At 40.0% G+C, this 24126-nt stretch overlaps 1 protein-coding gene across 2 annotated transcripts in view; it reads right to left on the bottom strand.

The window, feature by feature from the left end:
- Positions 1 to 24126, bottom strand: part of ADCY8 (adenylate cyclase 8) — a 150171-nt gene that overhangs the window by 83187 nt on the left and 42858 nt on the right. For both annotated transcript variants that reach the window (XM_060775879.2, XM_060775880.2), the window contains exon 2: positions 10608 to 10757. In XM_060775879.2, coding sequence (XP_060631862.1) covers positions 10608 to 10757 — 150 coding nt within the window. The remainder of the gene's footprint in view (positions 1 to 10607; positions 10758 to 24126) is intronic.

The raw sequence follows: 24126 nt of genomic DNA, 5'->3' as shown, positions 1-24126 counted from the left end.
TGTGTAGTGACTTCCAATGAGTATTTGAGTTTTCTGCCCTGAACCCAACTTCATTCTGCTTTTGGCAAAGTTGTGGGATACTCCAGAATCTGCAGGAAATCTGGAGTTCCCCAAGGTTTCATAGCTATCTGGACATCTGGATGGGGTGTGTTTCAGCTTGATCCACTGCCTAGATCAGTGGTTCTCAACCTGTGGGTCCTCAGGTGTTTTGGCCTTCAACTCCCAGAATGCCAAACAGCTGGTAAACTGGCTGAGATTTCTGGGAGTTGTAGGCCAAAACACCTGGGGACCCACAAGTCCAGAACCACTGGTCTAGATGGACACCACCACCATCACCCTTTCCTTCCACTGATCAGCACAAGGAAAAAGGATAGCTTATTTCTGTGATGCCATTGTTACTCCCCAAAAGCCATGGAGCTCCCTTTGAGCTTCTGGGCATTGTGGTCACACAATGCCCACACATTTACTGGTTACACAACCAGCAAGAAGAAGGGGTTGCTTAATCTCCTCCTTGCTTGCTTCATGGGTACCCCATTATGAGATGACAGAAGCAACAGGGAATGGCTAGGTGTTTGCACAGAGAGTGATGGCTGGAGAGGAGCAATTGGAGTGACATGGAAGACAAGATGATGGACAGATAGGACTGAAATAGTTTCAGGTGGCTGGGTTTATCCTAGTGTGTCTGGACACCGTCACAGTCACACTGGAACCAGGAGTGAGTTTAAGGCTCCAGACTGGTCCTAGATTAATCAGTCTTGAGTATCAGAACCCAACACAGTTCAATTGCAACTCTAATATACAGTTATTTGGGAGAAAGTGCCACCAGATTAACTTCAACTCAAGCAGTGGTTCTCAACCTGTGGGTTCCCAGATGTTTTGGCCTTCAACTCCCAGAAATCCAAAAGCTGGTAAACTGGCTGGGATTTCTGGGAGTTGTGGGCCAAAACACCTGGGACCCACAGGTTGAGAACCACTGGCCTAAAATCCACACTATACCTGCAGTAGCACTAGAAGTTTCTCCTTTCCATCCCACCAGCAACACTCTTCAATGGTGAAAACCCACTCAGCCCTATGGCTAACCTCTTATTTCCACTCATGGAAGTTCTTGACTGGATTCTGACCCTTCTCAGGAGGCTCAATTAAGATTGCCACGTAAAGAAACTCCACAGTAGGAGGGCAATGTTCTTTCAGTGGATATATATAGCCAGGGGAAAGAAGAAGTAATTTAAATATCTGAAGAGCTGTCACAGACAAGTTGGAATTAGTTTTCCTTTCCCTGTTGCTTCAGGCGGTAGAGTCTGAAGAAATAAATTCAAATAACAAGAAAAGAGATCCTGGTTTAATGCAAGGAACAACATCTTGATATTAAAGAGTTTTTTCCACAAGGGAATGAGTTGCCTTGTGAACTGCCTTTGCAGGTGGTATAAGATGTCCAAATGAATATAAACCAAAGTGTCTAAATCTATATAATTAAACAATTTTGTTAAAATTGTGACTTTAATTAGTTGTTTCAAATTGCATTCATTTAAATCCATCCATTGTGTGAGAAAACAAGCACAGGATTGGGTTGCTAATCTATATCCTTTGTAACAGTCTTGAAAGCAAAATTAGATACTACACTTGTGATACATGGTGATGGTGTTTCACCATATCTCTTTCACAGCTTATTCCAGATTATTCATAGGGTGCATGGTTTAACATTCACAAAGAAACACATATTGCATTGAAATAAATGAAAAAGAGAGTGCATGTTGGCTCTTTCAAATTTGTTTATCACCGATTTTCTATGGATGCTTTGAGGAAAAAGAGCTTGGGGAATACTATATGAAACTAAATCAGTCAGCCCCCGTCAAATGGTTACAGCCCAGCTTACTTGTCTGAACGTATCTCCCTCTATGAACCATCTTGGAGATTAAGATAATCTGGGGAGGACCTTCACTTGGTCCCACCTCCATCACAGGTACCATTGGTGGGAATGAGAGACAGTGCCTTCTCAGTGGTGGCCTCCTGGCTATGGAACTCCCTCTCCAGTGAGATCAGATCAGCCCCTTCTCTCCTGATCTTCAGCAAAAAAAACTTAAGACATGGGCCGGAGGTTTAGCACAGCTGGTAAATACCAGCAACTATAAGATCTATCAACCAAAAGGCTGCAAGTTTGAAGCCCCGGGTCAGCATGAGCGGTCGACTGTCAGCCCTGCCCACTGTTTACCTAAGCAGTTCAAAAACAATTTTAGCTGTAATCAGAGAAATTAGGTACCGCTAAAAAGCAGGGGAGATGTTTTACAATGTCATAAAGAAAGAGGTTCAGAAAATGCTGGGCAACCACAAGGAAGGAGGAAGTCCTGATGGCTCTTTGTCATAGAGGATGGAGCAACAGCACCCCCTGTGGATTGACTTGAGCCCAACATTCCATGGCATCAAAGGAACACACCTCCTTTCTGTTCTGTCTGCTTGTGTACTTTCTATACAAAGTGGCATTTAATGTTTGCGTGCATGTGTATTGTGATCTGCCCTGAGTTCCCTTCAGGGTGAGTAGGGCAAAATATAAATAAAGTGTTATTATTATGTCATTATTATTATTTGGGACCAAGCTTTTGACAAGTATTGGAGCAGTGCAATAAGTGACTATGAAACTACGTGATTGACAAATGGAACGGCCCTAGATTATGTTTTGGTTGGCATGATTTTAATTGCTGATTTTAATAATTCTGCTTTTAATTGTTTGGTTTTAATTGTATTTTTTTATATGCGTGTGTGTGGTATCAAATTGCTGCCTGTTGTAAGGCCACCTTGAGTTCCCTTCGGGGTGAGAAAGGGGGGAGGGCAATATAAATATGGTAAATAAATAAATAAACAACATGGAAGACATTAAATCAGTGGATCCTCTTCCTCCATGCAATAAGACCAAGATGGAGAATATTTGGTCTTCCACATTTTTTTAGACTTCAGTTCCCAGAAGCCCTAGCCAGCATGGTGCAATGCTAAAGAATTATGAGGGCTGCCATTTTAGACCAACATCCAAGTTCCAACTAGAACAGGTTGAATGAAACAACTGTAATTTCTCTATGTTCTGTTAATTCAATAGGTCTCCTCCAGTTTAAAATTAACTTAATTCTGGCCCCTTCTACACTACCCTACATCTCAGGATCCGATACCAGATTATTTGATTTAAACTGGATTACATGCACCGGGATTGTGGCACAGCTGGCTGCGTGTCAGCTGCATTAAGATCACTCTGACCAAAAGGTCATGAGTTTGAAGCCAGTTCGGGTTGGAGTGGGTTTCCAACCAATTGTGTAGCCTGTAGTTGACTTTTGCAACCCGAAAGACAGTTGCATCTGTCAAGTAGTAAAAATTAGGTACCACCTTAAAGTGTGGGAAGGCTAAATTAACTAATTTTTGAGGCCATAAAAAAGACTCCAGCAAAGCACTCCAGCAGAAAAGCATGTGGGGAATGCGGAAGTACTTCATCAGTGTCGCAGATGGATGATGAAAGCGACAGCTCCCCTGGCGGCCAGAAAAAGTTAAATAGCCTCTGTGTCTGTATATATTGTATGTTAAAATTGGCATTGAATGTTTGCCATATAAGTGTACACTGTAATCCGACCTGAGTCCCCTGCGGGGTGAAAAGGGCGGAATATAAAAGCTGTAAATAAATAAATAAACAAACAAATCTCCACTACCAGATAATCTGGGATAAGATGATAATCTGGGATCAGATTCTGGGATATAAGGTGGTGTGGAAGTGGTTTTTCCATGCTCAGAGGGAAAACCAAAGAAAAGCCTTGAGTATCAGAACCCAACACAGTCCTCCTGCAACTCACAGTTATTTGGGAAAAAGTTCTACCAGACTAACTTCAACTCATTGGGCTAAAGTCAACACTATACCTGCAGTAGCATTGGAAGTTTCTCCTTTCCATCCCACCAACACTCTGCAATGGTGAAAACCCACTCAGCCCTATGGATAACCTCTTATTTCCACTCATGGAAGTTCTTGACTGGGTTCTGGCTCTTCTTAAGAGGCATGATTAAGATTGCAATGTAAATAAAACATCAAAACATCCAGGGGTCCTCTGGGCACCTTGCAGACAGCTAATTCTCTCACACCAGGAGTGACTTGCAGTTTCTCAAGTCACTCCTGATACAAAGAAAAAATGCCTTCCTCTGAAACTGGGAAAGTGTGACTTGCCCAGGGTCACCCAGTAGGTCATGGCTGAGTGCAAATTTGAACCCTGGTCTCCAGAGTCATAGGCCCTACCTCCACTGCCAGTTCATCCAGGTTCAAAATGCAAATTAACTGCATTGAACTGGATGATATGGCAGTATAACTGCTAGACCAATGGGTTCCCAATCCCACAATAAGCAGAAAGGATGTCTGTTACCCTTTCCACACAGCTCTATGAAATCCACATTGAACTGGATTATATGGCAGTGTGGATTAAGATTAAAAAAAAGTTCAAAGCAGATATTGTTCAAAGTGGATTATCTACTTGGATTTTCTGTGTTATATGGCTCTGTGGAAGGGCCTTTAATTGTATTATAATATTAGAGTCCTTTATTTGGATGGATGGCTGAAAACAGTTATCTATTTGGAGGCATCCTCAGTTTAATGAGCTACTCCATTGGAGCTTCCATAAAAGATAAAGGACCATAGGAACAGAATGCAGGGTCTCTGAGCTAACCCTTTTGTGCCAAGAGATCTGAAAGTTTTCTATGTTGAATCAGAGCTGCAGTGACCCACTATTTAAGGTCTACTATGTTCACAAATTTCAAACTGCATTCAGAAAGGCCGAGATACCTTCAGTTGGGACCCAATGTAGCCACGGAGATGTGACAATCATGGGTATGGAACTACATCCAATTAAAAAGTGGGGAAAGCAAACAACCCACAAGCTATTTGAGCTATGTGATATGAGCATTCTGCATGTGAGTTTGTAGTGATGACAGACCTTTCACATATGCATGCCAGCGCTTAAATTAGGAGGTAGAAATGCACAAACATAGCCTTGAGACAGCAAAGATATCTTAAGAACAGAAGTCAGCGCTGTTTAATTGAGAAGCAGCTTTCTCAACAGATGGAGTTGTATTTTGGGTTTTGTTCTTCACAGGCACGCGCTGTAGCATCACTGATGTTGGCGGTTCTCAAAACAATAGAGAGGCACAGCTAAACTGAAGGCAACTATATGGGGGACAGCCCTCTTTAAGAATCCTATCATAGAGAGAAAAGATCTATTTATTCCTCTTCATTCATTCTTAGCCACATCCTGAAACAGCTGGGGATCAGCAGGCAATCTTTATGGCTGTGAGCAAATCTCAAAAGCTAAAAACAAAGTGGCTTCTTTTGTTTCTCAATTACAACAACAACAAAGCAATGTCTCGCCTCCCTCCCCATGTAAGAATGCAATGCTGTTATCATGATGCAATGCCTTTCCTGTGGTCATTTCATCCTTGGAATATGACTGGAGCAGCCAGTAGATCAGTAGTTCTCAACCTGTGGGTCCACGGATGTTTTGGCCTTCAACTCTCAGAAATCCTAACAGTTGGTAAACTAGCTGGGATTTCTGGGAATTGTAGACCAAAACACCTGGGGAACGACAGATTGAGAACCACTGCAGTAGACCATCTGAAGCAAAGGAGCAACTTTTGTTGATGATAAAAGGGGGAAACTATCTCATGTTCTTGCTGTGTACTCTCAAGTCATTTCCAACTCATAGTGATCCTATGGATGTTTCTCACCAAGATTTGTTCAAAGGAGGTTACCATTCCCTCCTCGAATCTGGAGAGAACAGGTTGAGCTCCCTCTGTCAGTTTCAGCTCCCCATTCAGGGATATGAGAGAAGCCTCTCACAAGGATGGTAAAACATCAAAACATCCAGGTGGCCCCTAGGCAATGTCCTTGCAGTGACATGGAGGCAGGGACAGCTCAACCCATTACGCAAAGTAAGCATTTGCAGTACAGTTGATTTTGCCCAGGGGTGCTCTTGAGGTGGTCTTGGGGAAAAATAGACCTTGACATATGCGAGTTGTAGTTACAGGGATGTATAGATCACCTACAATCAAAGAGAATTCTGAACTCCACCAGTGATGGAATTGAACCAAATATGGCACACAGAACTCCCACAGCGAACAGAAAATATATCAGTGATTGGTTGGGGGGGGGATACTGTTTGCTTACCGTTGAAAATTACCTAGGGCCGCCTCTGCATGGAGGATCTATACTGGGATGTATAGATCACCTACAATCAAAGAGAATTCCGAACTCCACCAGTGATGGAATTGAACCAAATATGGCACACAGAACTCCCACAGCGAACAGAAAATATATCAGTGATTGGTTGGGGGGGGGGGGGAATACTGTTTGCTTACCGTTGAAAATTACCTAGGGCCGCCTCTGCATGGAGGACAAGGTGTTGGACTGAAAGAGCCAATGTAACACCAAGAATGAGTTTATCCCAGAATGTCTGGACACTGTCACAATCACACTGGGACCAGGACTGAGTTTAAGGCTTCAGACTGGACCTACATTAAGCAGCCAGTGTTGCCATGGTCTAATTGTGTTTTTCCATACTCAGAGGGAAAACCAAAGAAAAGCTTTGAGTATCAGAACCCAACACAGTCCTACTGCTACTCACAGTTATTTGGGAAAAAGTTCTGCCAGACTAACTTCAACTCATTGGGCTAAAGCCAACACTATACCTGCAGTAGCATTGGAAGTTTCTCCTTTCCATCCCACCAACACTCTGCAATGGTGAAAACCCACTCAGCCCTATGGATAACCTCTTATTTCCACTCATGGAAGTTCCTGACTGGGTTCTGGCTCTTCTTAGGAGGCATGATTAAGATTGCAATGTAAATAAAACATCAAAACATCCAGGTGTCCTCTGGGCACCTTCCAGACAGCCAATTCTCTCACACCAGGAGTGACTTGCAGTTTCTCAAGTCACTCCTGACATAAAGAAAGAATGCCTTCCTCTGAAATTGGGAGTGTGACTTGCCCAGGGTCACCCAGTAGGTCATGGCTGAGTGTAAATTTGAACCTTAGTCTCCAGAGTCATAGGCCCTACCTCCACTGCCAGTTCATCCAGGTTCAAAATGCAAATTAACTGCATTGAACTGGTTGATAATGGCAGTATAACTCATATAATCTAGTTCAATGCATTTCAATCTGCACAAAAGACTCTAGAACTTGTAAAAGACTAACCTTTTTTATTTCATTCTTGTGTGCCACTCCAAAAGTTCTATGCCCGTTGATTATAAATGTTTCCCCACATGTTTTTGCATGTTATTTGCTAGAATGTTTTTGCACTTAAAAAGCCAGATGTGGACATTGTGTTCTTTAATTTAAGTTGTTGTTTTTTTCAGTATTTGGAGGGCATCTGTCCCTGGGAGGGTCTCAGAGGTTGAAAATTAGCCCCCAGGCTGTTGCAATGGTCCACCTCTGGTTTAAAGGAAATGTCTAACTCAGGCATGGACAAACTTTGGTCTTCCAGGTTTTTTGGACTTTGACTCCCACAATTCCTAACAGTCAGTAAGCTGGCTGGGACATCTAGGAATTGAAGTCCAAAACACCTGGAGGGCCAAAGTTTGCCCATGTTGGGTCTATCTGCAACCTTCTCCTACATCTCATTGTTGTTTTCCAGAAGCGGCTGCCTCAAGGAGCATATTTTAGTTATTATAAAAGGGCAGAAATTTGTTATTTAATTTGTTGTCAGTGTATTTTTAGTTCCAGGGGGTGGAAAGGCATTTGAGAGATTTCCTGGCCAAGAGCATGGCTCACTTTAACTTGGGTGTTTGGGAGGCCCTAGTCGTCGCTCCACCTCAGGCAGCAATGTGTCTCGGGCTTGTTATTGACGTCATTCCATCATGGTGCCAAACTGAACATGATGGCTAATGGGTTTCTGCATTTAATGTGCAATCTTTCTTTCTTACTGAAATGCAAACACCAGCTGCTCTGGTAATTATTGAGATCACAGAAGGGAAGGAGGAGGGCATTAATCCTTTCCTTCCTTGCCACTAAGGCTGTCTCTGCTGTAACAGAGAGGAAGGCAGCTGCCTCAAGTCAAGTGACTTTGGGTGTCATGAAAATAGCATATTATTTGCTACGAAATTCATGTTTAAGGCTTTCTCGATTCTCCCTGGAAGAAATGCTTGTGGGATTTTCTGTCAAAATAGTAGGGTGAATCTCGGATATCACAGGTTGCATGTGCCTAATCCAGAGTTTCATAATCGAAAATGCTCCAAAATCCAAAACTGCCCACATGGATGGCTAAGATAGTGAGACCTTTGCTTTGTGATGGTTCTGTGTATGCAAACTTTATTACATGCACCAAATTATTTTAAAAATTGTATATAAAATTCCCTTTGGGCTATGTGTATAATGTGCATGTGACACATAAATTAATTTTGTGTTCCATCTCCAAGATATTTCCAAGATATCTCATTATGTGTCCCACAAGCATTGGGCTTGTTTGCTGGGTTTAAGGACATGAGACCCATGTAAAAGTGGAGAAAATCCAACCTGAGAGAGCATCTCTATAGCAGATTCCAGCACAACTCCATGGCCAATTATTGCCAGAAGTTTATTATGGAATTACACTGGAAGGACAAACGAATGTCTCAAAAGGCCTTCTCTCTAAGAATGTTTAGGTCCTCCAGTGCAACCTTATGGAAAAATCATGTCGGAATAACAAGACATTTTTAGAGAAAGCATATTAATCAAATCCATGAATAATGAAATCTGCAAATCCAAAACATCTCAGATCCCAAGCATTTCAGATAAGGAGCACTCAACCTGTATTTACCTTGACTTCAGCTGGAATAACTTACTGTTCTGTCTCAGGCTTGCCCTATCTGCAACAGCCATGAGGAAAATTGCTCCTCCAAATCTGAGCTCCTTGAGAGGAAACAGTGCTGTACTAACCATAATAAATGTGTAAGTGTGATTGGTTCCTTTTAGCAGCTTTTCCCTCCTACACTTCTCACTGCTAAGTCCACTTCATACTCCTCTCTTGCCACGTTTGCCTCCGGACTTAAGAACATAAGTACACATCCGTTTTGAAGCGAGACTCTGGAGAGAGGAAACACTTCACCCACAAAAGACTTTATGTCAAGATCTATTTTCCTCATCCTGGCAAACTTTGCTTAGAGAAGTATAGACTCAATTATCCCCTTTTCCCCCCAGGTCAATGCTTATCACACACCTCTGTCCAAGGAGAAGGAGAAAGCTTCCTGCTCGGCATCTGAGCCACAACGGAAAAATAAGTAAAAGCTTTTTATAGTTTCACATTTTAGCCTGAAGTGCTGTGACTCATCCTCTTATATCTGGAGGTCTTTAGCTCAATGAAGAGTTGAGGCAGTTGTCAAGCATACCAAAAGGATGTTCAGAAGGGAATACCTAACTCTTCTTCTGTTTGTCTGTAAATCTACTACAGTCCTTGGCAAGCTTCCCATATTTGCACAACACTTTTGGATTTATGTCTGAGGAATCCTTGTACTAATATATATATATATATATATATATATATATATATATATATGGTAGTAAAGGTTTTCCCCTGACATTAAGTCCAGTTGTGTCCAACTCTGGGGGGTGGTGCTCATCTCCATTTCTAAGCCACAGATGCCTCCAACATGACTGCATGGAGCACCCTTACCTTCCCGCTGGAGTGGTACCTATTGATCTACTCACATTTGTATGTTTTTGAACTGCTAGGTTGGAAGAAGCTGGAGCTAACAGTGGGAGCTCATGCCACTCCCTGGATTTGAACCTGTGACCTCTCAATCAGTAAGTTCAGCAGCTTAGCAGTTTAACCCATTGAACCACCAGGGGAGATATATATATATACACACACACACATATATATACATACACACACACACAATAGAGCTGGAAGAGACCAATTTTCTAACTAGTCTCTAACATTCCTTGCCATTATTGGACTACCAATAACTGGAGGACTGTGTGGTCCCCACATTGTTTTTAAGTGGGGTAGGCAAAGCATGTCCCATCAGCCACGTGAGACTTTCCAGGGCTATTCAGTGTTGCAACATGGAGGATGAGAGGAAATTGTAAGGTTGTCCAATAAAGCCAAGCTATGTTCAGCACCACTGGGTGGTCGGGACTCTCTTCCATGTCTACAGCAGCTTGTCTCACCCATCCCAGTGGAAGCCATATATAGGTTTATAGTTTGGCTGTAGGCCCATTCTACACTTCCATATAATCCACATTATCTGCTTTGAACTGGATTATCAGAGTCTACATTGCCATATAATCCAGTTCAAAGCAGATAATCTGGATTTTATATGGCAAGTACAATGGGCCTAGAGCCAAACTATAAACCTGTGTCTCGAGTGGGAGTGTTACTCCACCTAATACAGGCTGATTTTCTTGATCTGCCTTTCACCTGCACAGAAGCACCTCTGTCTTATATTAAGGATTAAGGTTCAATTTGTATGGGCTCATTCAATTCTCAGTTGTATCAGTGGGATGCTAGTAACAACAGCACCATGACAGAAGGAATATTGTTGGAGCCACTCCACTGGGGAACAACAACTTCACAAAACAGCTTAAAAGCAGAGCAAAATCATAGACATTGTTGTTACCTTACCTGCCTCTGGTTTTCTGTTTCTAGCCTCAGTCTAGCTTCTACGCATCTTCTGGTCTCTAGGAAGGCTTGGCGTTGTGCTCGGTCCGATAGGTAGCTAATGAAGATCCCAGCAGTATTCATGCACATAAATAAAACTGCTTGAGCTGCTGTCTGGAAGAAACAAGGAGAAGGAACATAAGTGTCATCGCTGCATCATATATACACATATGTGCCCATACCCTATATAAATGAGGGCTGTGAAGTGATACAATAACTTTTCATTGGTCCATCATCCACCTTTGAACTACTTTATTAAAATGTTTCTGCAGATTTCGAGAAATGTAGTCTAGGAACTTTTCTACGTTGTTTTTTTTTTAAAAAAAGAAGGTTAACACAATAAAAAAGCCTCCACTCACTGATTTGCCTTTTTTTCTATTTGTTTATTTTTCAACTATTTGGATAAAAGAGTTTTCTAATAGTAGAATTAAAATAACCATCTGTGCTCTTAACAAAAATTTCTGTAGAGTAAAATGGGCAGGAAGCTGATGAATTAATTGAAGTTCCAGTTGATGAATCTTACAAGTAAATATACACACTCTATCATGCTGTGATTGTGTTTATTTTATATTTCAGGGAACAACAGAAAATTGAAATATATCAATGGGTTAGACACATAGCATCAATTAAAACACATAAGTTAAAATGTGTAACACCAATTAAAAGAATATATAAAACCAATAAATATTGAAATAACGTCTTCCTATGTGTTGTCGAAAGCTTTCATGGCCAGAATCACTGGGTTGTTGTGAGTTTTCTGGGTTGTATAGCCATGATCTAGGAGCATTCTCTCCTGATGTTTCACTGACATCTTTGTCAGGCATCCTCATAAGTTGCAAAGTCTGTTGGAAACTAGGCAAACGAGGTTTTATATCTGTCGAATTTCATACTTGCTGCCATCACACTTGCCTCCTGGCCATTCCACAGATATATAAACCTCACTTGCCTATTTTCCAACAGACCTCACAACCTCTGAGGATGCCTGCCATTGATGTGGGCGAAACATCAGGAGAGAATGCTTCTGGAACATGGCCACACAGCCCAGAAAACTCACAGCAACCCAATGTCTTCCTATTTTGATACTTAAATTTAAAAAGTATGGGGAGGTTTTGTCTTCAAAGATGGAATAGAAATATTATGAACCAATAAATAAATGTGATCTAGGCTAGAGATCCTTGGAGTATCTAACAGAGGAGGCCAACACATTCCTACCATTGAGCCAGAGCAGCAACCTGAAACATCCTAAGGTTCATAAACATCTGAAGTGCCAAATCAGCCCAAGCCTGGTTCGAAAGGAGGTCATTAAACAAATCAATAGAAGACTGATTTTATCAGCCATAACCAGGAGCATCTGGTGCCATATATCTGGTGATGAATCAATTTTTACTCTAATCTTTAAAAGTGCTAAAATTGGTTCAGGACTTTGGACAGCTCCTTTGAAGTCCAGGATAAAAATCTGAATTAGCGTAATTCATTGGCTCACTGACTTGGGAACTGGCACCCTGAGCTGGCCAAAAGGATTATATTGAATCTCTATTTACAGAGGTAGAATACAACACCAAGAAAGCAGGAAGGCCTTTCTTTTCTGCTGGTGGCCTTTGCAGAGGCATTTGATTTGCTATTAGTGGCTTGAAAATGGATGCAAGATTAAATGGAAATCCTGATCCCCATTTTTTTGTTTTTATGCAGCTAGCTCTTTCTTTGACTATCTAGGCTGTCAGGAGCTAGAACTGACTGCAAGAACAGTAATTTAAAGAAATAACATAATCTGTAAGATCTCTATTAAACACGCTGGAACTTATGATGTCTTTTATGCCTGGAGGAAGAAATAGGCAGCATTTCGGGCCATTAAACTCTCACTGAACCACAGATGATGTTTGCAAAGAGATGAGTCACAGCACTGGAGTCAGGAATGATTACAGCCATAATTAGACATTATTTTATTCTTACTTTTTTGCACACAATGTTTGCTGAAACAATTGATGTTACTGTTGTGACTTCTTTCACAATTTAATGTTAAATAGAAGGAAATATCAGGGGAGAGTATACATCACAATAAGCATTTGTCATTGTTATTATTGCTGTTGGATTATTTTGGGTAATAATGAACACTTGGAATGAAATCACTGAGCAAGTTTGCACTTCTGTCTACTTTCCCAAAGTAATTGCTTCTCATTCAGTTACTCTGAATATCCTACTTTCTTTCTGTCTAATTCTTAAGGCATAGTCCTAGATGTAATCCCTTCAGTTCCACAAATGTATAGAAATGCCATACAGGTTATAAAACACAAAACTATGTATTTGAAATATTTTTCCTTTATTTTTTTAAAAAATAAAATACTGCAAGATCCAAACTCTCATTGCTTTTAAAAGCCTGATAAAATCTCTAGAATCAGATGGGGATCTGTAGGAATTCATATACTCTAGCTGACCATTATGACAATTATGCTGGGGAAAGTAGAAGGAAAAAGGAAGAAGGGCCGGCCAAGGGCAAGATGGATGGATAGCATCCTTGAAGTGACTGGACTGACCTTGAAGGAGCTGGGGATGGTGACGGCCGACAGGGAGCTCTGGCGTGGGCTGGTCCATGAGGTCATGAAGAGTCGGAGACGACTGAACGAATGAACAACAACAACAGCTGACCATATTGCATAGGGAAATTCAGAGATGATGATAAAAGACTATGAGCAAAAGTCTTTAAAAATCCTATCATACAGAAGAAACAGCAGTTTACATTATCATGACTAAAAACCAATGATTCTTGGAGGTGAAATGCAAAATGCCTGGAAAGTCAAAGTTTGAGTACTGTACTCTACAGAATTATAGAAAATGGAAGAACAAAGGACTTCTAACACAAGATCTGAGAAATCAATGTGAAATTTGAACCAAGAAGGTGGATGCTCTACAATCAGCAAGGGAGCACATTATATGGCCAAGTTCTCCTCAACCCCCCCCCCCCCAAAAAAAAAACTTTTCTAGTGAGTCATGTCTTGGTCATGAGAAGTCTCAGTTTAGTCATCTTGGCTTCTAGAGAGATTTCAGATAATGATTCCCTCCCCCCTCCCCCACCAAAAAAAGTTCTAATGAATTACAAAGTATTATTGACTTTTCTAGTGGGTTATGTCTTCTTATGATATGGTCATGAGAAGTCTCAGTTTAGTCATCTTGGCTTCTAGGGAGATTAATCAATCCTTATACAGGATGGAGAATGATCTCCCACATTTTGAGGCAGTATAAACAATGAATGAAACTTGTATATATTTCTAGAAGGTATATAAAAACAGGTTTTTAAATGTGTTTTAAAAAAACATATCAAAAAATGGTGGCTGTCATTCTTGGAAAGATGTTCCCAGAATTTCTCCATCACTCTCTGAGTCATCTCAGGTGGAATGGTCTCTGCATTGTTATCACAGAATAATTGTTCTTATAATACACTTGAACAACAAAGTCCTGATGTTCACCAGTTCAACTCATGATGGGTAATAGAAATGGCAGGACCTAACCTACCAAACTAGACTTACCCAGCCTCTCTACCTTCACTACAGCTCATACAATGCCTCCTCGAAATATGGGAGATCTTTATGCCCCACACTGTACTTATGAGCTGCCTTGGTAGTGCAGAGGATAAGGTATATGGTCCTATTTCTGGACTGCCTCCCTGAAGCATTCTGCTGCTTTAATTCAACAATGCAAATCCAATTAATTATAGTATAATACAGTGGTTCTCAACCTGTGGGTCCCCAGATGTTTTGGCCTTCAACTCCCAGAAATCCTAACAGCTGGTAAACTGGCTGGGATTTCTGGGAATTGTAGGCCAAAACACCTGGGGACCCACAGGTTGAGAACCACTGGTATAATAGTATAGAATAACAGTTCACCAAGGAAGGAAGTACAGGCAGTCCCTGAGTCACAAACAATTCCTAATTAAGAACAAGACTGAAACAACAGGAGAGGAACTGAGAGGAATCTATCCCTCAGAAGGGAAATTCACTTCTGAAAGTGTTATCATGCCGAAGAGGTGCCTCCATTGAAGCTTTCTCACCAGTTCTTGTTTCCATAACAAGCTACTTTTTTCAAAATCAAATGATCACAGAGACAGAAAGGGAAGTGAAATCAGAACAGGGGCACAGACAGCAAAACGAACTCCACAGGAATGTTAACCCTCCCCTATACTATCCAAAGCTATCCATTTATCTATTTATCTCTCCATCTATGGCTGGAATTACACTTAAAATGTGCCTGTTCCTTCTTATACACAAATTCAGCTTAGGAACAAACTTACATAAACTATCTTGTTTGTAACTTGGGGACTCTCTGTACATGGAAAGGGCTGTCGACTAGAGCACATAAAACTGGCATGGTATACAGGCAAAGAGTAATGCATTGGAGTTTTCAAGAATGCATCCTAATCTTCACCGAGCCATGAAATTTGTTGCATAACCTAGTACAAGTCCTTGTCTCTTAACCTTTTTTAGCAGAATGAGTTGCTGTGAAAACAACATTGCCACGAACATACCTGATCTTATATAATTTTGGGAGCTAAAACCTAGCAGGTCTAACTGGTATTTAGACAGGATTTAACCTCTTAGGGATCTTCAGGTAAGGACAGAGAAGATTTCTGTCTGACCTGCCACACTGCAGAATTGTAGCAGTTTGGCACTACTTTAACTGCCATTGCTCTATCTTGTGGAATTCCGGCATTTGTAGTTTATTCTGGCACTAGAACTCTCTGACAGAAGGGTAAAAATCTGACAAAACTACAAATCTCAGAATTCCACAATGTTGTGTCATGGCAGTGGTACCAAATCGTTATAATTCTGCAGTACAGATGCACTTTGAGAGTTGGAAAGTTTTCCCTTCTAAACAGCATGTCCATTAGCCATGTTAGCTTTAGCAGCTATAGTTCAAACAAGTACTGTATATAATTGAGTATAAGCCTAGATTTTCAGCCCCTTTTTTAGTCTGAAAAAGCTCCCCTTAGCTTATACTCAAGGTTATTTATTACTTTTCTTTGTTATTAGTATTACTTTATTACATGTATTATTTTACTCTATTGATTATTATTGTTGTTATTACATTTACATTATTTTACTCTATTATTATTATTATTATTATTATTATTATTAACTTTATTTGTACCCCGCTAGCATCTCCCGAAGGACTCGATGCAGCTTACAAAGGCCAAGGCCTCAAAACACAACATAACAATACAAAACCTAAAGCAAATTAAAAACAATTAAAGCAATATTAAACAATAAAACAACAAACAATAAACAATACACCAAAACACAATAAAACTGGGCCGGACCAGAGTAATGGGTACAGAATTAAAAGTGCTGATGTGACAGGTAGTATATAAGGATTATAGGGTAAGTGCAGTGTGCAGTGTGTGGCAATCTTAGTTCTAATAAAGTGCTTCTGGGACTTGTTATTGGAGATTTGCTATTCTGGGAAGGCACATTGGAACAGCCAGGTCTTCAAGTTCTTTCTAAAGACTGCCAATGTAGGGGCCTGTCTAAGATCTTTGGGGAGGGTGTTCCAGAGTCGGGGGGCCACCACAGAAAAGGCCCTATCTTGCATCCCCACCAAACGCGCTTGTGACGCGGGCGGGATCACAAGCAGGGCCTTGTGATTATAATTCGTGATTATAATTATAATAAAATTATAATATAATTTGTGATTATTGTTATTACTATTGTTATTATTACATTTCCATTATTTTACTCTATTATTACTGTTATTATTACATTTCCATTATTTTATTCTATTATTATTGGAAGGATGTGTAAGAAGCACATTTACATTGAAGAAGGTTAGAATAATGGCTTAATCAGAGTTGGACAGTCTTATCTTAAATTACAGTTTTATGTAAATATTCAAAAACATTTAACCTACTGATGCCTTAATTAATGTAACTTTATTGGTATCTTATTTTTATTTTGAATTTTGCTGCATTTCCCACACTTGGCTTATACTCGAGTCCATACGTTTTCCTAGTTTTTCTGTGGTAAAACAAGGTGCCTCAGTTTATATATCCGGGTCGGCTTATACTCGAGGATATGTGGTAACTTTCCACGTATTCCCAACTCTGGCCAAGACGAAACAGTTTGACTCAGTATAAGACCCCTTTCTATTTCCCTTTAGAATCATATTAGCAAGTCATTTTCCATGTATTTCTATTTTATTGCTTCTTCCCAATCCAAACCTTGCCCCATTTCCACATTTTTACAGTGTCTTCGGTATCTTCTTCATTCCACCAAATTTTGACAACACTGCCAATCCCAAGAGCTCACACAGTTTTCTACATGGGGTTTGCTCCCATGGGTACAAGCTATTAGGATATAAATAATACAAGCTGAAGTCATTAAATAATTTGGTGAAGCACTTTACAAACCCATGGGATGTTTTTTTTAAAAAAATAAAGTGTGGTATGAAGTGTATTTTTAATAAATTGGATAGAACAGAGTGAGACCACAGCACCAGCTCTTCCATTGCTGAGGTTATTCTGTTTTATCATGTTCCAGGTTAATGCAATCCTCATTAAATTTAAAAATCGGTTCATCAAACTTCGCCTCTCAGACATCTTAGCTGTATGCTTCTCTCCTGCCTCCCCACCTCTAAATTGGTAAAATAAATATTAACTTGTTCCATTCCCCCTAATTTAGTGCTCCCTGACACATGCATGGAAATACATGGGATATAAATAGCTCTTTATTACAGCATGTCTGAGTTTCGGCACTGCTCTTGCAACTGGAACATTTGCTGCGGATTCATCAGGGCAGAAAGAAGATAAAGCTGATTTAAAGCCAGAGAAGATTAGATTTTACTCAAGGTAGATTCTGGATATTGTCCTGTCCCCTCAATGGAAGGTGCTTAGTCTTTTCTGAAGGCCAGCAAAGGGTGCATCTGTGCCGTAGAATTAAAACAATTTGACACCACTTTAACTGCCATGACTCAATGTTATAAAATAATGTAAATATCTGATATGCAAGATGCATTTTCATTCACTGGACCAAATCTGGCACAAATACCCGATACGCTCACATTTGAATACTGGTGAGCCTCACCCTCTGAGGATGCCTGCCATAGATGCAGGCGAAACGTCAGGAGAAATGCCTCTAGAACATGGCCATATAGCCCGAAAAAACCCACAAGAACTGAGTGATTCCGGCCATGAAAGCCTTCGACAATACATTGTCTTTTTTTTATTTGGAGGGGGGTATTGATTTTGTCATTTCGGAGTTGTGGTTGCTGGGATGTATAGTTCACCTACAATCAAAGAGCTTTCTGAACTCCACCAATGATGGAATTGAACCAAACTTGGCACACAGGTGGGAGCCCTCAGTGGCACAGTGGGTTAAAGCACTGAGCTGCTGAGCTTGTTGATCAAAAGGTCGCAGGTTCGATTCCAGGGAGCGGCGTGAGCTTCCACTGTCAGCCCTAGCTTCTGCCAACCTAGCAGTTCGAAAACATGCAAATGTGAGTAGATCAATAGGTTCCACTCCGGCAGGAAGGTAACGACGCTCCATGCAGTCATGTCGGCCACATGACCTTGGAGGTGTCTACGGACAACGCTGGTTCTTCAGCTTAGAAATGGAGATGAGCACCACACCCCAGAGTCAGACATGACTGGACTTAATGTCAGGGGACTACCTACCTTGGCACACAGGACTCCTATCACCAACAGTAAATACAGGAAGGGTTTGGTGGACATTGACCTTGAGTTTGGGAGTTGAAGTTCACCTACATTCAGAAAGCACTGTGGACTCAAACAATGATGGATCTGGACCAAACTTGGCATGAATACTCAATATGCTCAATGGGTGGAGTTTGGGGAAAACAGACCTTGACATTTGGGAGTTGTAGTTGCTGGGATTTATAGTTCACCTGCAATCAAAGAGCATTCTGAACCCCACCACTGATAGAATTGGGCCAAACCTCCCACACAGAACCCCCATGACCAACAGAAAATACTATGTTTTCTGATGGTCTTTGGTGACCTCTCTGACACCTCCCTTGCAACCCTTCCAGGGGTCCAGACCCCCAGGTTGAGAAATGCTGGGTTATAATCCTGTTCTGGGCCCTGTTGTATACTGAAACTTTGACTCTGAATTTTGGACTAAGTTGCTGGTTTTGATTTATGGACTTGGACTTTAGTTTGACTGCTAACTATGTGGCTTGACTTTGGAACTCTGTCTTCGGTTTGCACTTTTGAACTCTTCAACATTATTCTAAGAACTCTGCTAAGTGAACTCTTGGCACCTGACTATGAGTCTATAACTTTGGCTATTGTTTATCCTTACTCTTGAACTGGCTAAGAAACATTCAGCTTATTTACATTGACTTTGGACCATGGCTTGTGTTCCCTGTTACTCCAGCTACAGCTTTGTTGACCAGATCTTTGAAAGACACAAGGCTTTAGTTTTTCTTTTAAGTAGAAGTAATATGGTATTGGCTCACCTCAGCCTTTGATATTGGGTGAGTACTACACATGACAACCCAACTATTCTGGTTAGTATGGAGTGGGTTTCCAACCAATTGTGTGTAGCCTGTTGTCAACCTTTGCAACCCGAAAGACAGTTGCATCTGTCAATTAGGAAAATAAGGTACCACTTTAAAGTGTGGGGAGGCTAAATTAACTGATTTATGAGGCCATAAATAAGACTCCAACAAAGCATTCCAGAGGGGAAGCATGCGGGGAATGCGGAAGTGCTTCATCAGCATCGCAGATGGACGATGAAAGTGACAGCTCCCTTGGTGGCCAGAAAAAGTTAAATAGCCTCTGTGTATGTCTGTATATGTCTGTATGTCAAAAATTGGCATTGAATGTTTGCCATATATGTGTACACTGTAATCCGCCCTGAGTCTCCTGCGGGGTGAGAAGGGCGGAATATAAAAGCTGTAAATAAATAAATAAATTTTTGAAGTTCTACTCTGAAAAAATGGGAATTTTCCTAAGCTTTATTGATCATAATGACTTGACAAGGAGACACTCATGGCAATGTTTTTATGGCTTTGTATGGTTTCTATATTCTTATATTTTATCCTAAATGTTTTTCACTGTGTTTTATTATTGTTTTGTTGTTTATAATTATTAGAGGCATCAAATTGTTGCCAAGTGTGAACCACCCTGAGTCATCTCTGGACTGAGAAAGGTGGTATATAAATGTGGTGAATAAATAAATAAAATAGATCATCTAATAATGTTCCCATCAACAGCCATTCTACTTGGCTTTCACAAAGAAGTGAGTGACTCAAGAAGAACCCCTTCATTTACATTGCTTTTAAATCTGAATTAGCTCCTCCCTTCCAACAGCTGCCACTTTCTCCAGGTCTGCTGGATTTATTTGAAGAGTACGGTAAACAAACACGAACATTAAATCTCGAGACTCCAGCAGTGACCATTCTGTTACATAACTCCCTTATGTAATAGATTGCTTATTTTCCTCTGCCCTCCTCATTCTCTCTCTCTTTTTTAATCATGACCCTTGGAATATAAACTATTATATTGAACCTTAAATTACAATAAAGACTTCAACAGAACAGATCATATAAATAGAACGAATAAATAATGTATTGAAATAGCCTAAGGAGGAAGCCAGAAATTGTATTTGGTTACATTCTGTATAGACAAAATACCAGGAAAGAGTGGGCAAAATACAACCAATCCAACACCAAATTAAATATGAAAATAAATAGTATTACAGGACACAATACAAATCAACTAAAGCCTGTAGGCACTGGAAAATAAACACATTCAGTGTGAGAAAAGCAGCTGCATACGATATTGCAAAGGCAGCTGAACAATTAATAATACACTACGATGCTACATTCGCTGGGTCTAGGGGCACAGGGACCCCGCATTAGCAAAGAAAAGGGTGTTTTTATTGTTGTTTATATTAAACATGTTGTGTTGCATTTTAATGGTACTGAATCTATATGCCAATTATTGTATGTAGTACTTTTATATTGTTTATATTGTTGCACTCATTATATCATATTTATTAATTTTGGATGACAATGGCCTATGGTTTAGTTACTAATAAACTACTACCACTTATTTAAAAACTGAGAAAATGCCTCTCTAGGATTTCTAGGTCTTCCAGCTTGACTTTATTATCAATTTACAGCAGAAGTCAAACATAGAGTCAAGCTGGGGGGTCCTGACGAAACCTAGAGAGAACATATCTCCGGGATTGTGGCGCAGCTGGCTGAGTGTCAGCTGCATTAAGATCACTCTGACCAAAAAGGTCATGAGTTCGAAGCTAGCCTAGGTTGGAGTGGGTTTCCAACCAATTGTGTGTAGCCTGTTGTCGACCTTTGCAACCCGAAAGACAGTTGCATCTGTCAAGTAGGAAAATAAGGTACCACCTTAAAGTGTGGGGAGGCTAAATTAACTGATTTATGAGGCCATAAAGAAGACTCCAGCAAAAGCATTCCAGCGGGGAAGCATGTGGGGAATGCGGAAGTGATTCATCAGCGTCGCAGATGGACGATGAAAGCGACAGCTCCCCTGGTGGCCAGAAAAAGTTAAATAGCCTCTGTCTATGTCTGTATATGTTTGTAAGTCAAAAATTGGCATTGAATGTTTGCCATATATGTGTACACTGTAATCCGCCCTGAGTCCCTTGCGGGGTGAGAAGGGCGGAATATAAAAGCTGTAAATAAATAAATAATAAAATATGAATCAATCTATAAATGATAAAACACACAAAAGTCAAACCTGCAGATATGGAGATCCAACTGTAATTTAAACATAATACCACTTATTTTCATATTTAATTTAATTTAGCATATTTAATATTGGATTGGTTGCATTTTTATCCCTATTTCTGCCACTTTTCCATGTTAATACATTCTAGATAGAACAATGAAGGCAATTCTACATACCATAAAATAGTAAGGTACCTATAAAATAGTGGAGGGGACACTCAAATTCGTTACCCATTTCAATTCTGAATTCTTTTAAACTCTGCTCAGATTTCTTACATATTTTTGGATAAAATTGTCAGGATCTCGGTTAAAAAGTCTCTTCCAACTCTGTGGTTCTATGATTCTACGATCCGATCTGCCATTACCAAAGGCCCTCTCAATCTTCTCCTCTTCTTTTGACTTATGTGGCCACCCCTGACTTAAAATGTATCAACAACAACCAAGTTGGTTTTGAATGCCTATAAACCAAATGCACATGTTGATATAAAAAATGTGCAAATTTTGCCAAAACACAAACTTTTGAAGTTTTGTTTTCCACAAAAATACTGATAGTACAGACACAGTTTATAAATCTGCTCTTATGATATGCTTTTGAGTACCCTTGGGTTCATTTTTCAAATAATTAAGACCAAGAGCTGTTCTATATTGGATAACAACACCAAGAATTTCCCAACCACGATGTCCAGTAATCATGCTGGTTGATGGATATTGGGTGTTGTAGTCCAAAAGTTGGTTCAAGTTCTTCTCGGAGGGGCCCTCTTCTCTTAAGTCTCACACAAGCATTAGGAACACAATTTATAAATAGTTTCATTGGTTTGCCATATATAGTCAGTCCTCCACATTTGCACGTTTAATTTTTATGGATTATTCACAGAATCTCTAGATCCTCCAACAAGACTCTGTGATCAACTTCCAGTAGAAGTTGACCATATAATCACACGGGAGGACCTACAGATTCCTTTTAAAAAGTTCTCAAAATACACACTTTTCTAGGCATTTGTAGGTCATCCACTGGATTTTATGATCAATTTCTGGTATTTCAGTTTTTCCTTCTTATGTGTGGGTCTGTAGTTTTGGGGGCATAAACTGTTTCAGAACACTTCTTTTCTCTAAAGAATTACCAGAAAATATCCAGGGTTGATCTCATTAAGGCACAACATCAATTTTCTATAAACTAAGACCTTTTATCTCATTTGAACACACAAATAAACCAAATCACAGATCAAATCAAATTTACATTTACAAGATACCCTTCATCCTGGAATATCGAAGCACTCAGCAGAGTCAACATTTTTTTTTAAAAAAATCATATACACACCAAAACCAATGCAAATTCAGTGAACCAAAGTCAAACAAGCAAGATAATTTCATGTTCAAAAATGGACTTTAATGCAATGCAATTAATTTTTATCCCTAGTCTGCTGTATGGCAAACAACAAGAACTTTGTTAAATGAGATTACTGTTTCCCCCTCACCTTGAAAAAAAGACACAGCCACTATTTTATAGTGTTTTGGGCAGTCCTCCATTTTTGAGCAGCATCGGAGGGCCTAAAAATCTTAAAGGTACTATTTTGTTGTCATAAAATAGACTTTACTTAAGGTTTGGAACAACAACAAAATTAGTATTTAGTTATACTCTCTTTACAATATTCTATCTAACAAAAAAAGATGGTGAAATCACTAATTTTATAACCATCACAATAACTCTCCTAAAGTTCACCAACTGAAATAAAATACGTCCTAGGTTTGCAAGGTGGATCTGTCACTCATTAAGCCACATTCCTCTCCTCTGAATATGTTCACAGAAACAAAACCTAGAATGTGCTTTTCTTTCTTTGAGGAAAAAACCCAGCTCATCTCAGGAAGCACAAGAATTGGTCCAAAGTACACCGACTTGGTTTGGAATCTGGGACTTGTTCAAATCAAATGCATAGCCCTTTTGAGATATCCATCAATCTATCTTCCACATCACAGAGAAAAGTAAGCTTTGGTATGTTTGGGTGTGCATAATTTCATTTTTTAATTCATATTACGGATCAAATTCATTAAATTAATGCATACGAAGCAATATTAGAAACATGCAGGAAGCAGGGGGGGCATTAATTTAATTTAATTTAATTTACAGTATTTATATTCTGCCCTTCTCACCCCAAAGGATCATCGTGTACCTATCCACTGCAAACATTCAATGTCATTTTTGACATACAAGACATACAGACAGATAGAGGCCATTCAGAAATTCTTCCATTTCGGATCCTGGAGGTTGCTCGATTTGGCTACAGGGGGAGCTGTCACTTCATCCACTATGACGCTGAGCCCTTTTTTCCATAGTATTTCCTCCTTGTTCTTTGGCATTTTTATGGTGTCATAAATTAGCCTCCCCGCTTTAAGCGGTCCCTAATTCCTCTACTCACAGCTCACAGCTGTTTTCAAACTGCTTAGGTTGACAGTGAGCTGGACATTGTTTTAACAGTTTTTTTAAAAAACAGCTATTAATAGTCAGGCACTCAACCTCGACTCGGGCTTCGAACTTGCCACCTTTCAGTCGGCAGTGATTTATTGCAGCTGATTAACCAGTTGTGCTACCAGCCCGGCCCAGTTTACAAATTGAAACACTCACCAATCATTTTCATTAAGATTCTGCAAAATTCGGATGTCTCCCAAGGTCAGTTTAATTTTCTGTATAAGTATTAAGCAACTTTAGTAAGGCCAAAAAAAATAAAATAAGCTACATTAAAAACCAATCCTTTTTCACTGGCCCAATTGCCAT

Source organism: Anolis sagrei, chromosome 4 (genome assembly GCF_037176765.1).
Source record: "Anolis sagrei isolate rAnoSag1 chromosome 4, rAnoSag1.mat, whole genome shotgun sequence".
Taxonomy (NCBI): Eukaryota; Metazoa; Chordata; class Lepidosauria; order Squamata; family Dactyloidae; genus Anolis; species Anolis sagrei.
This window is presented reverse-complemented; position numbering and strand designations above follow the sequence as displayed.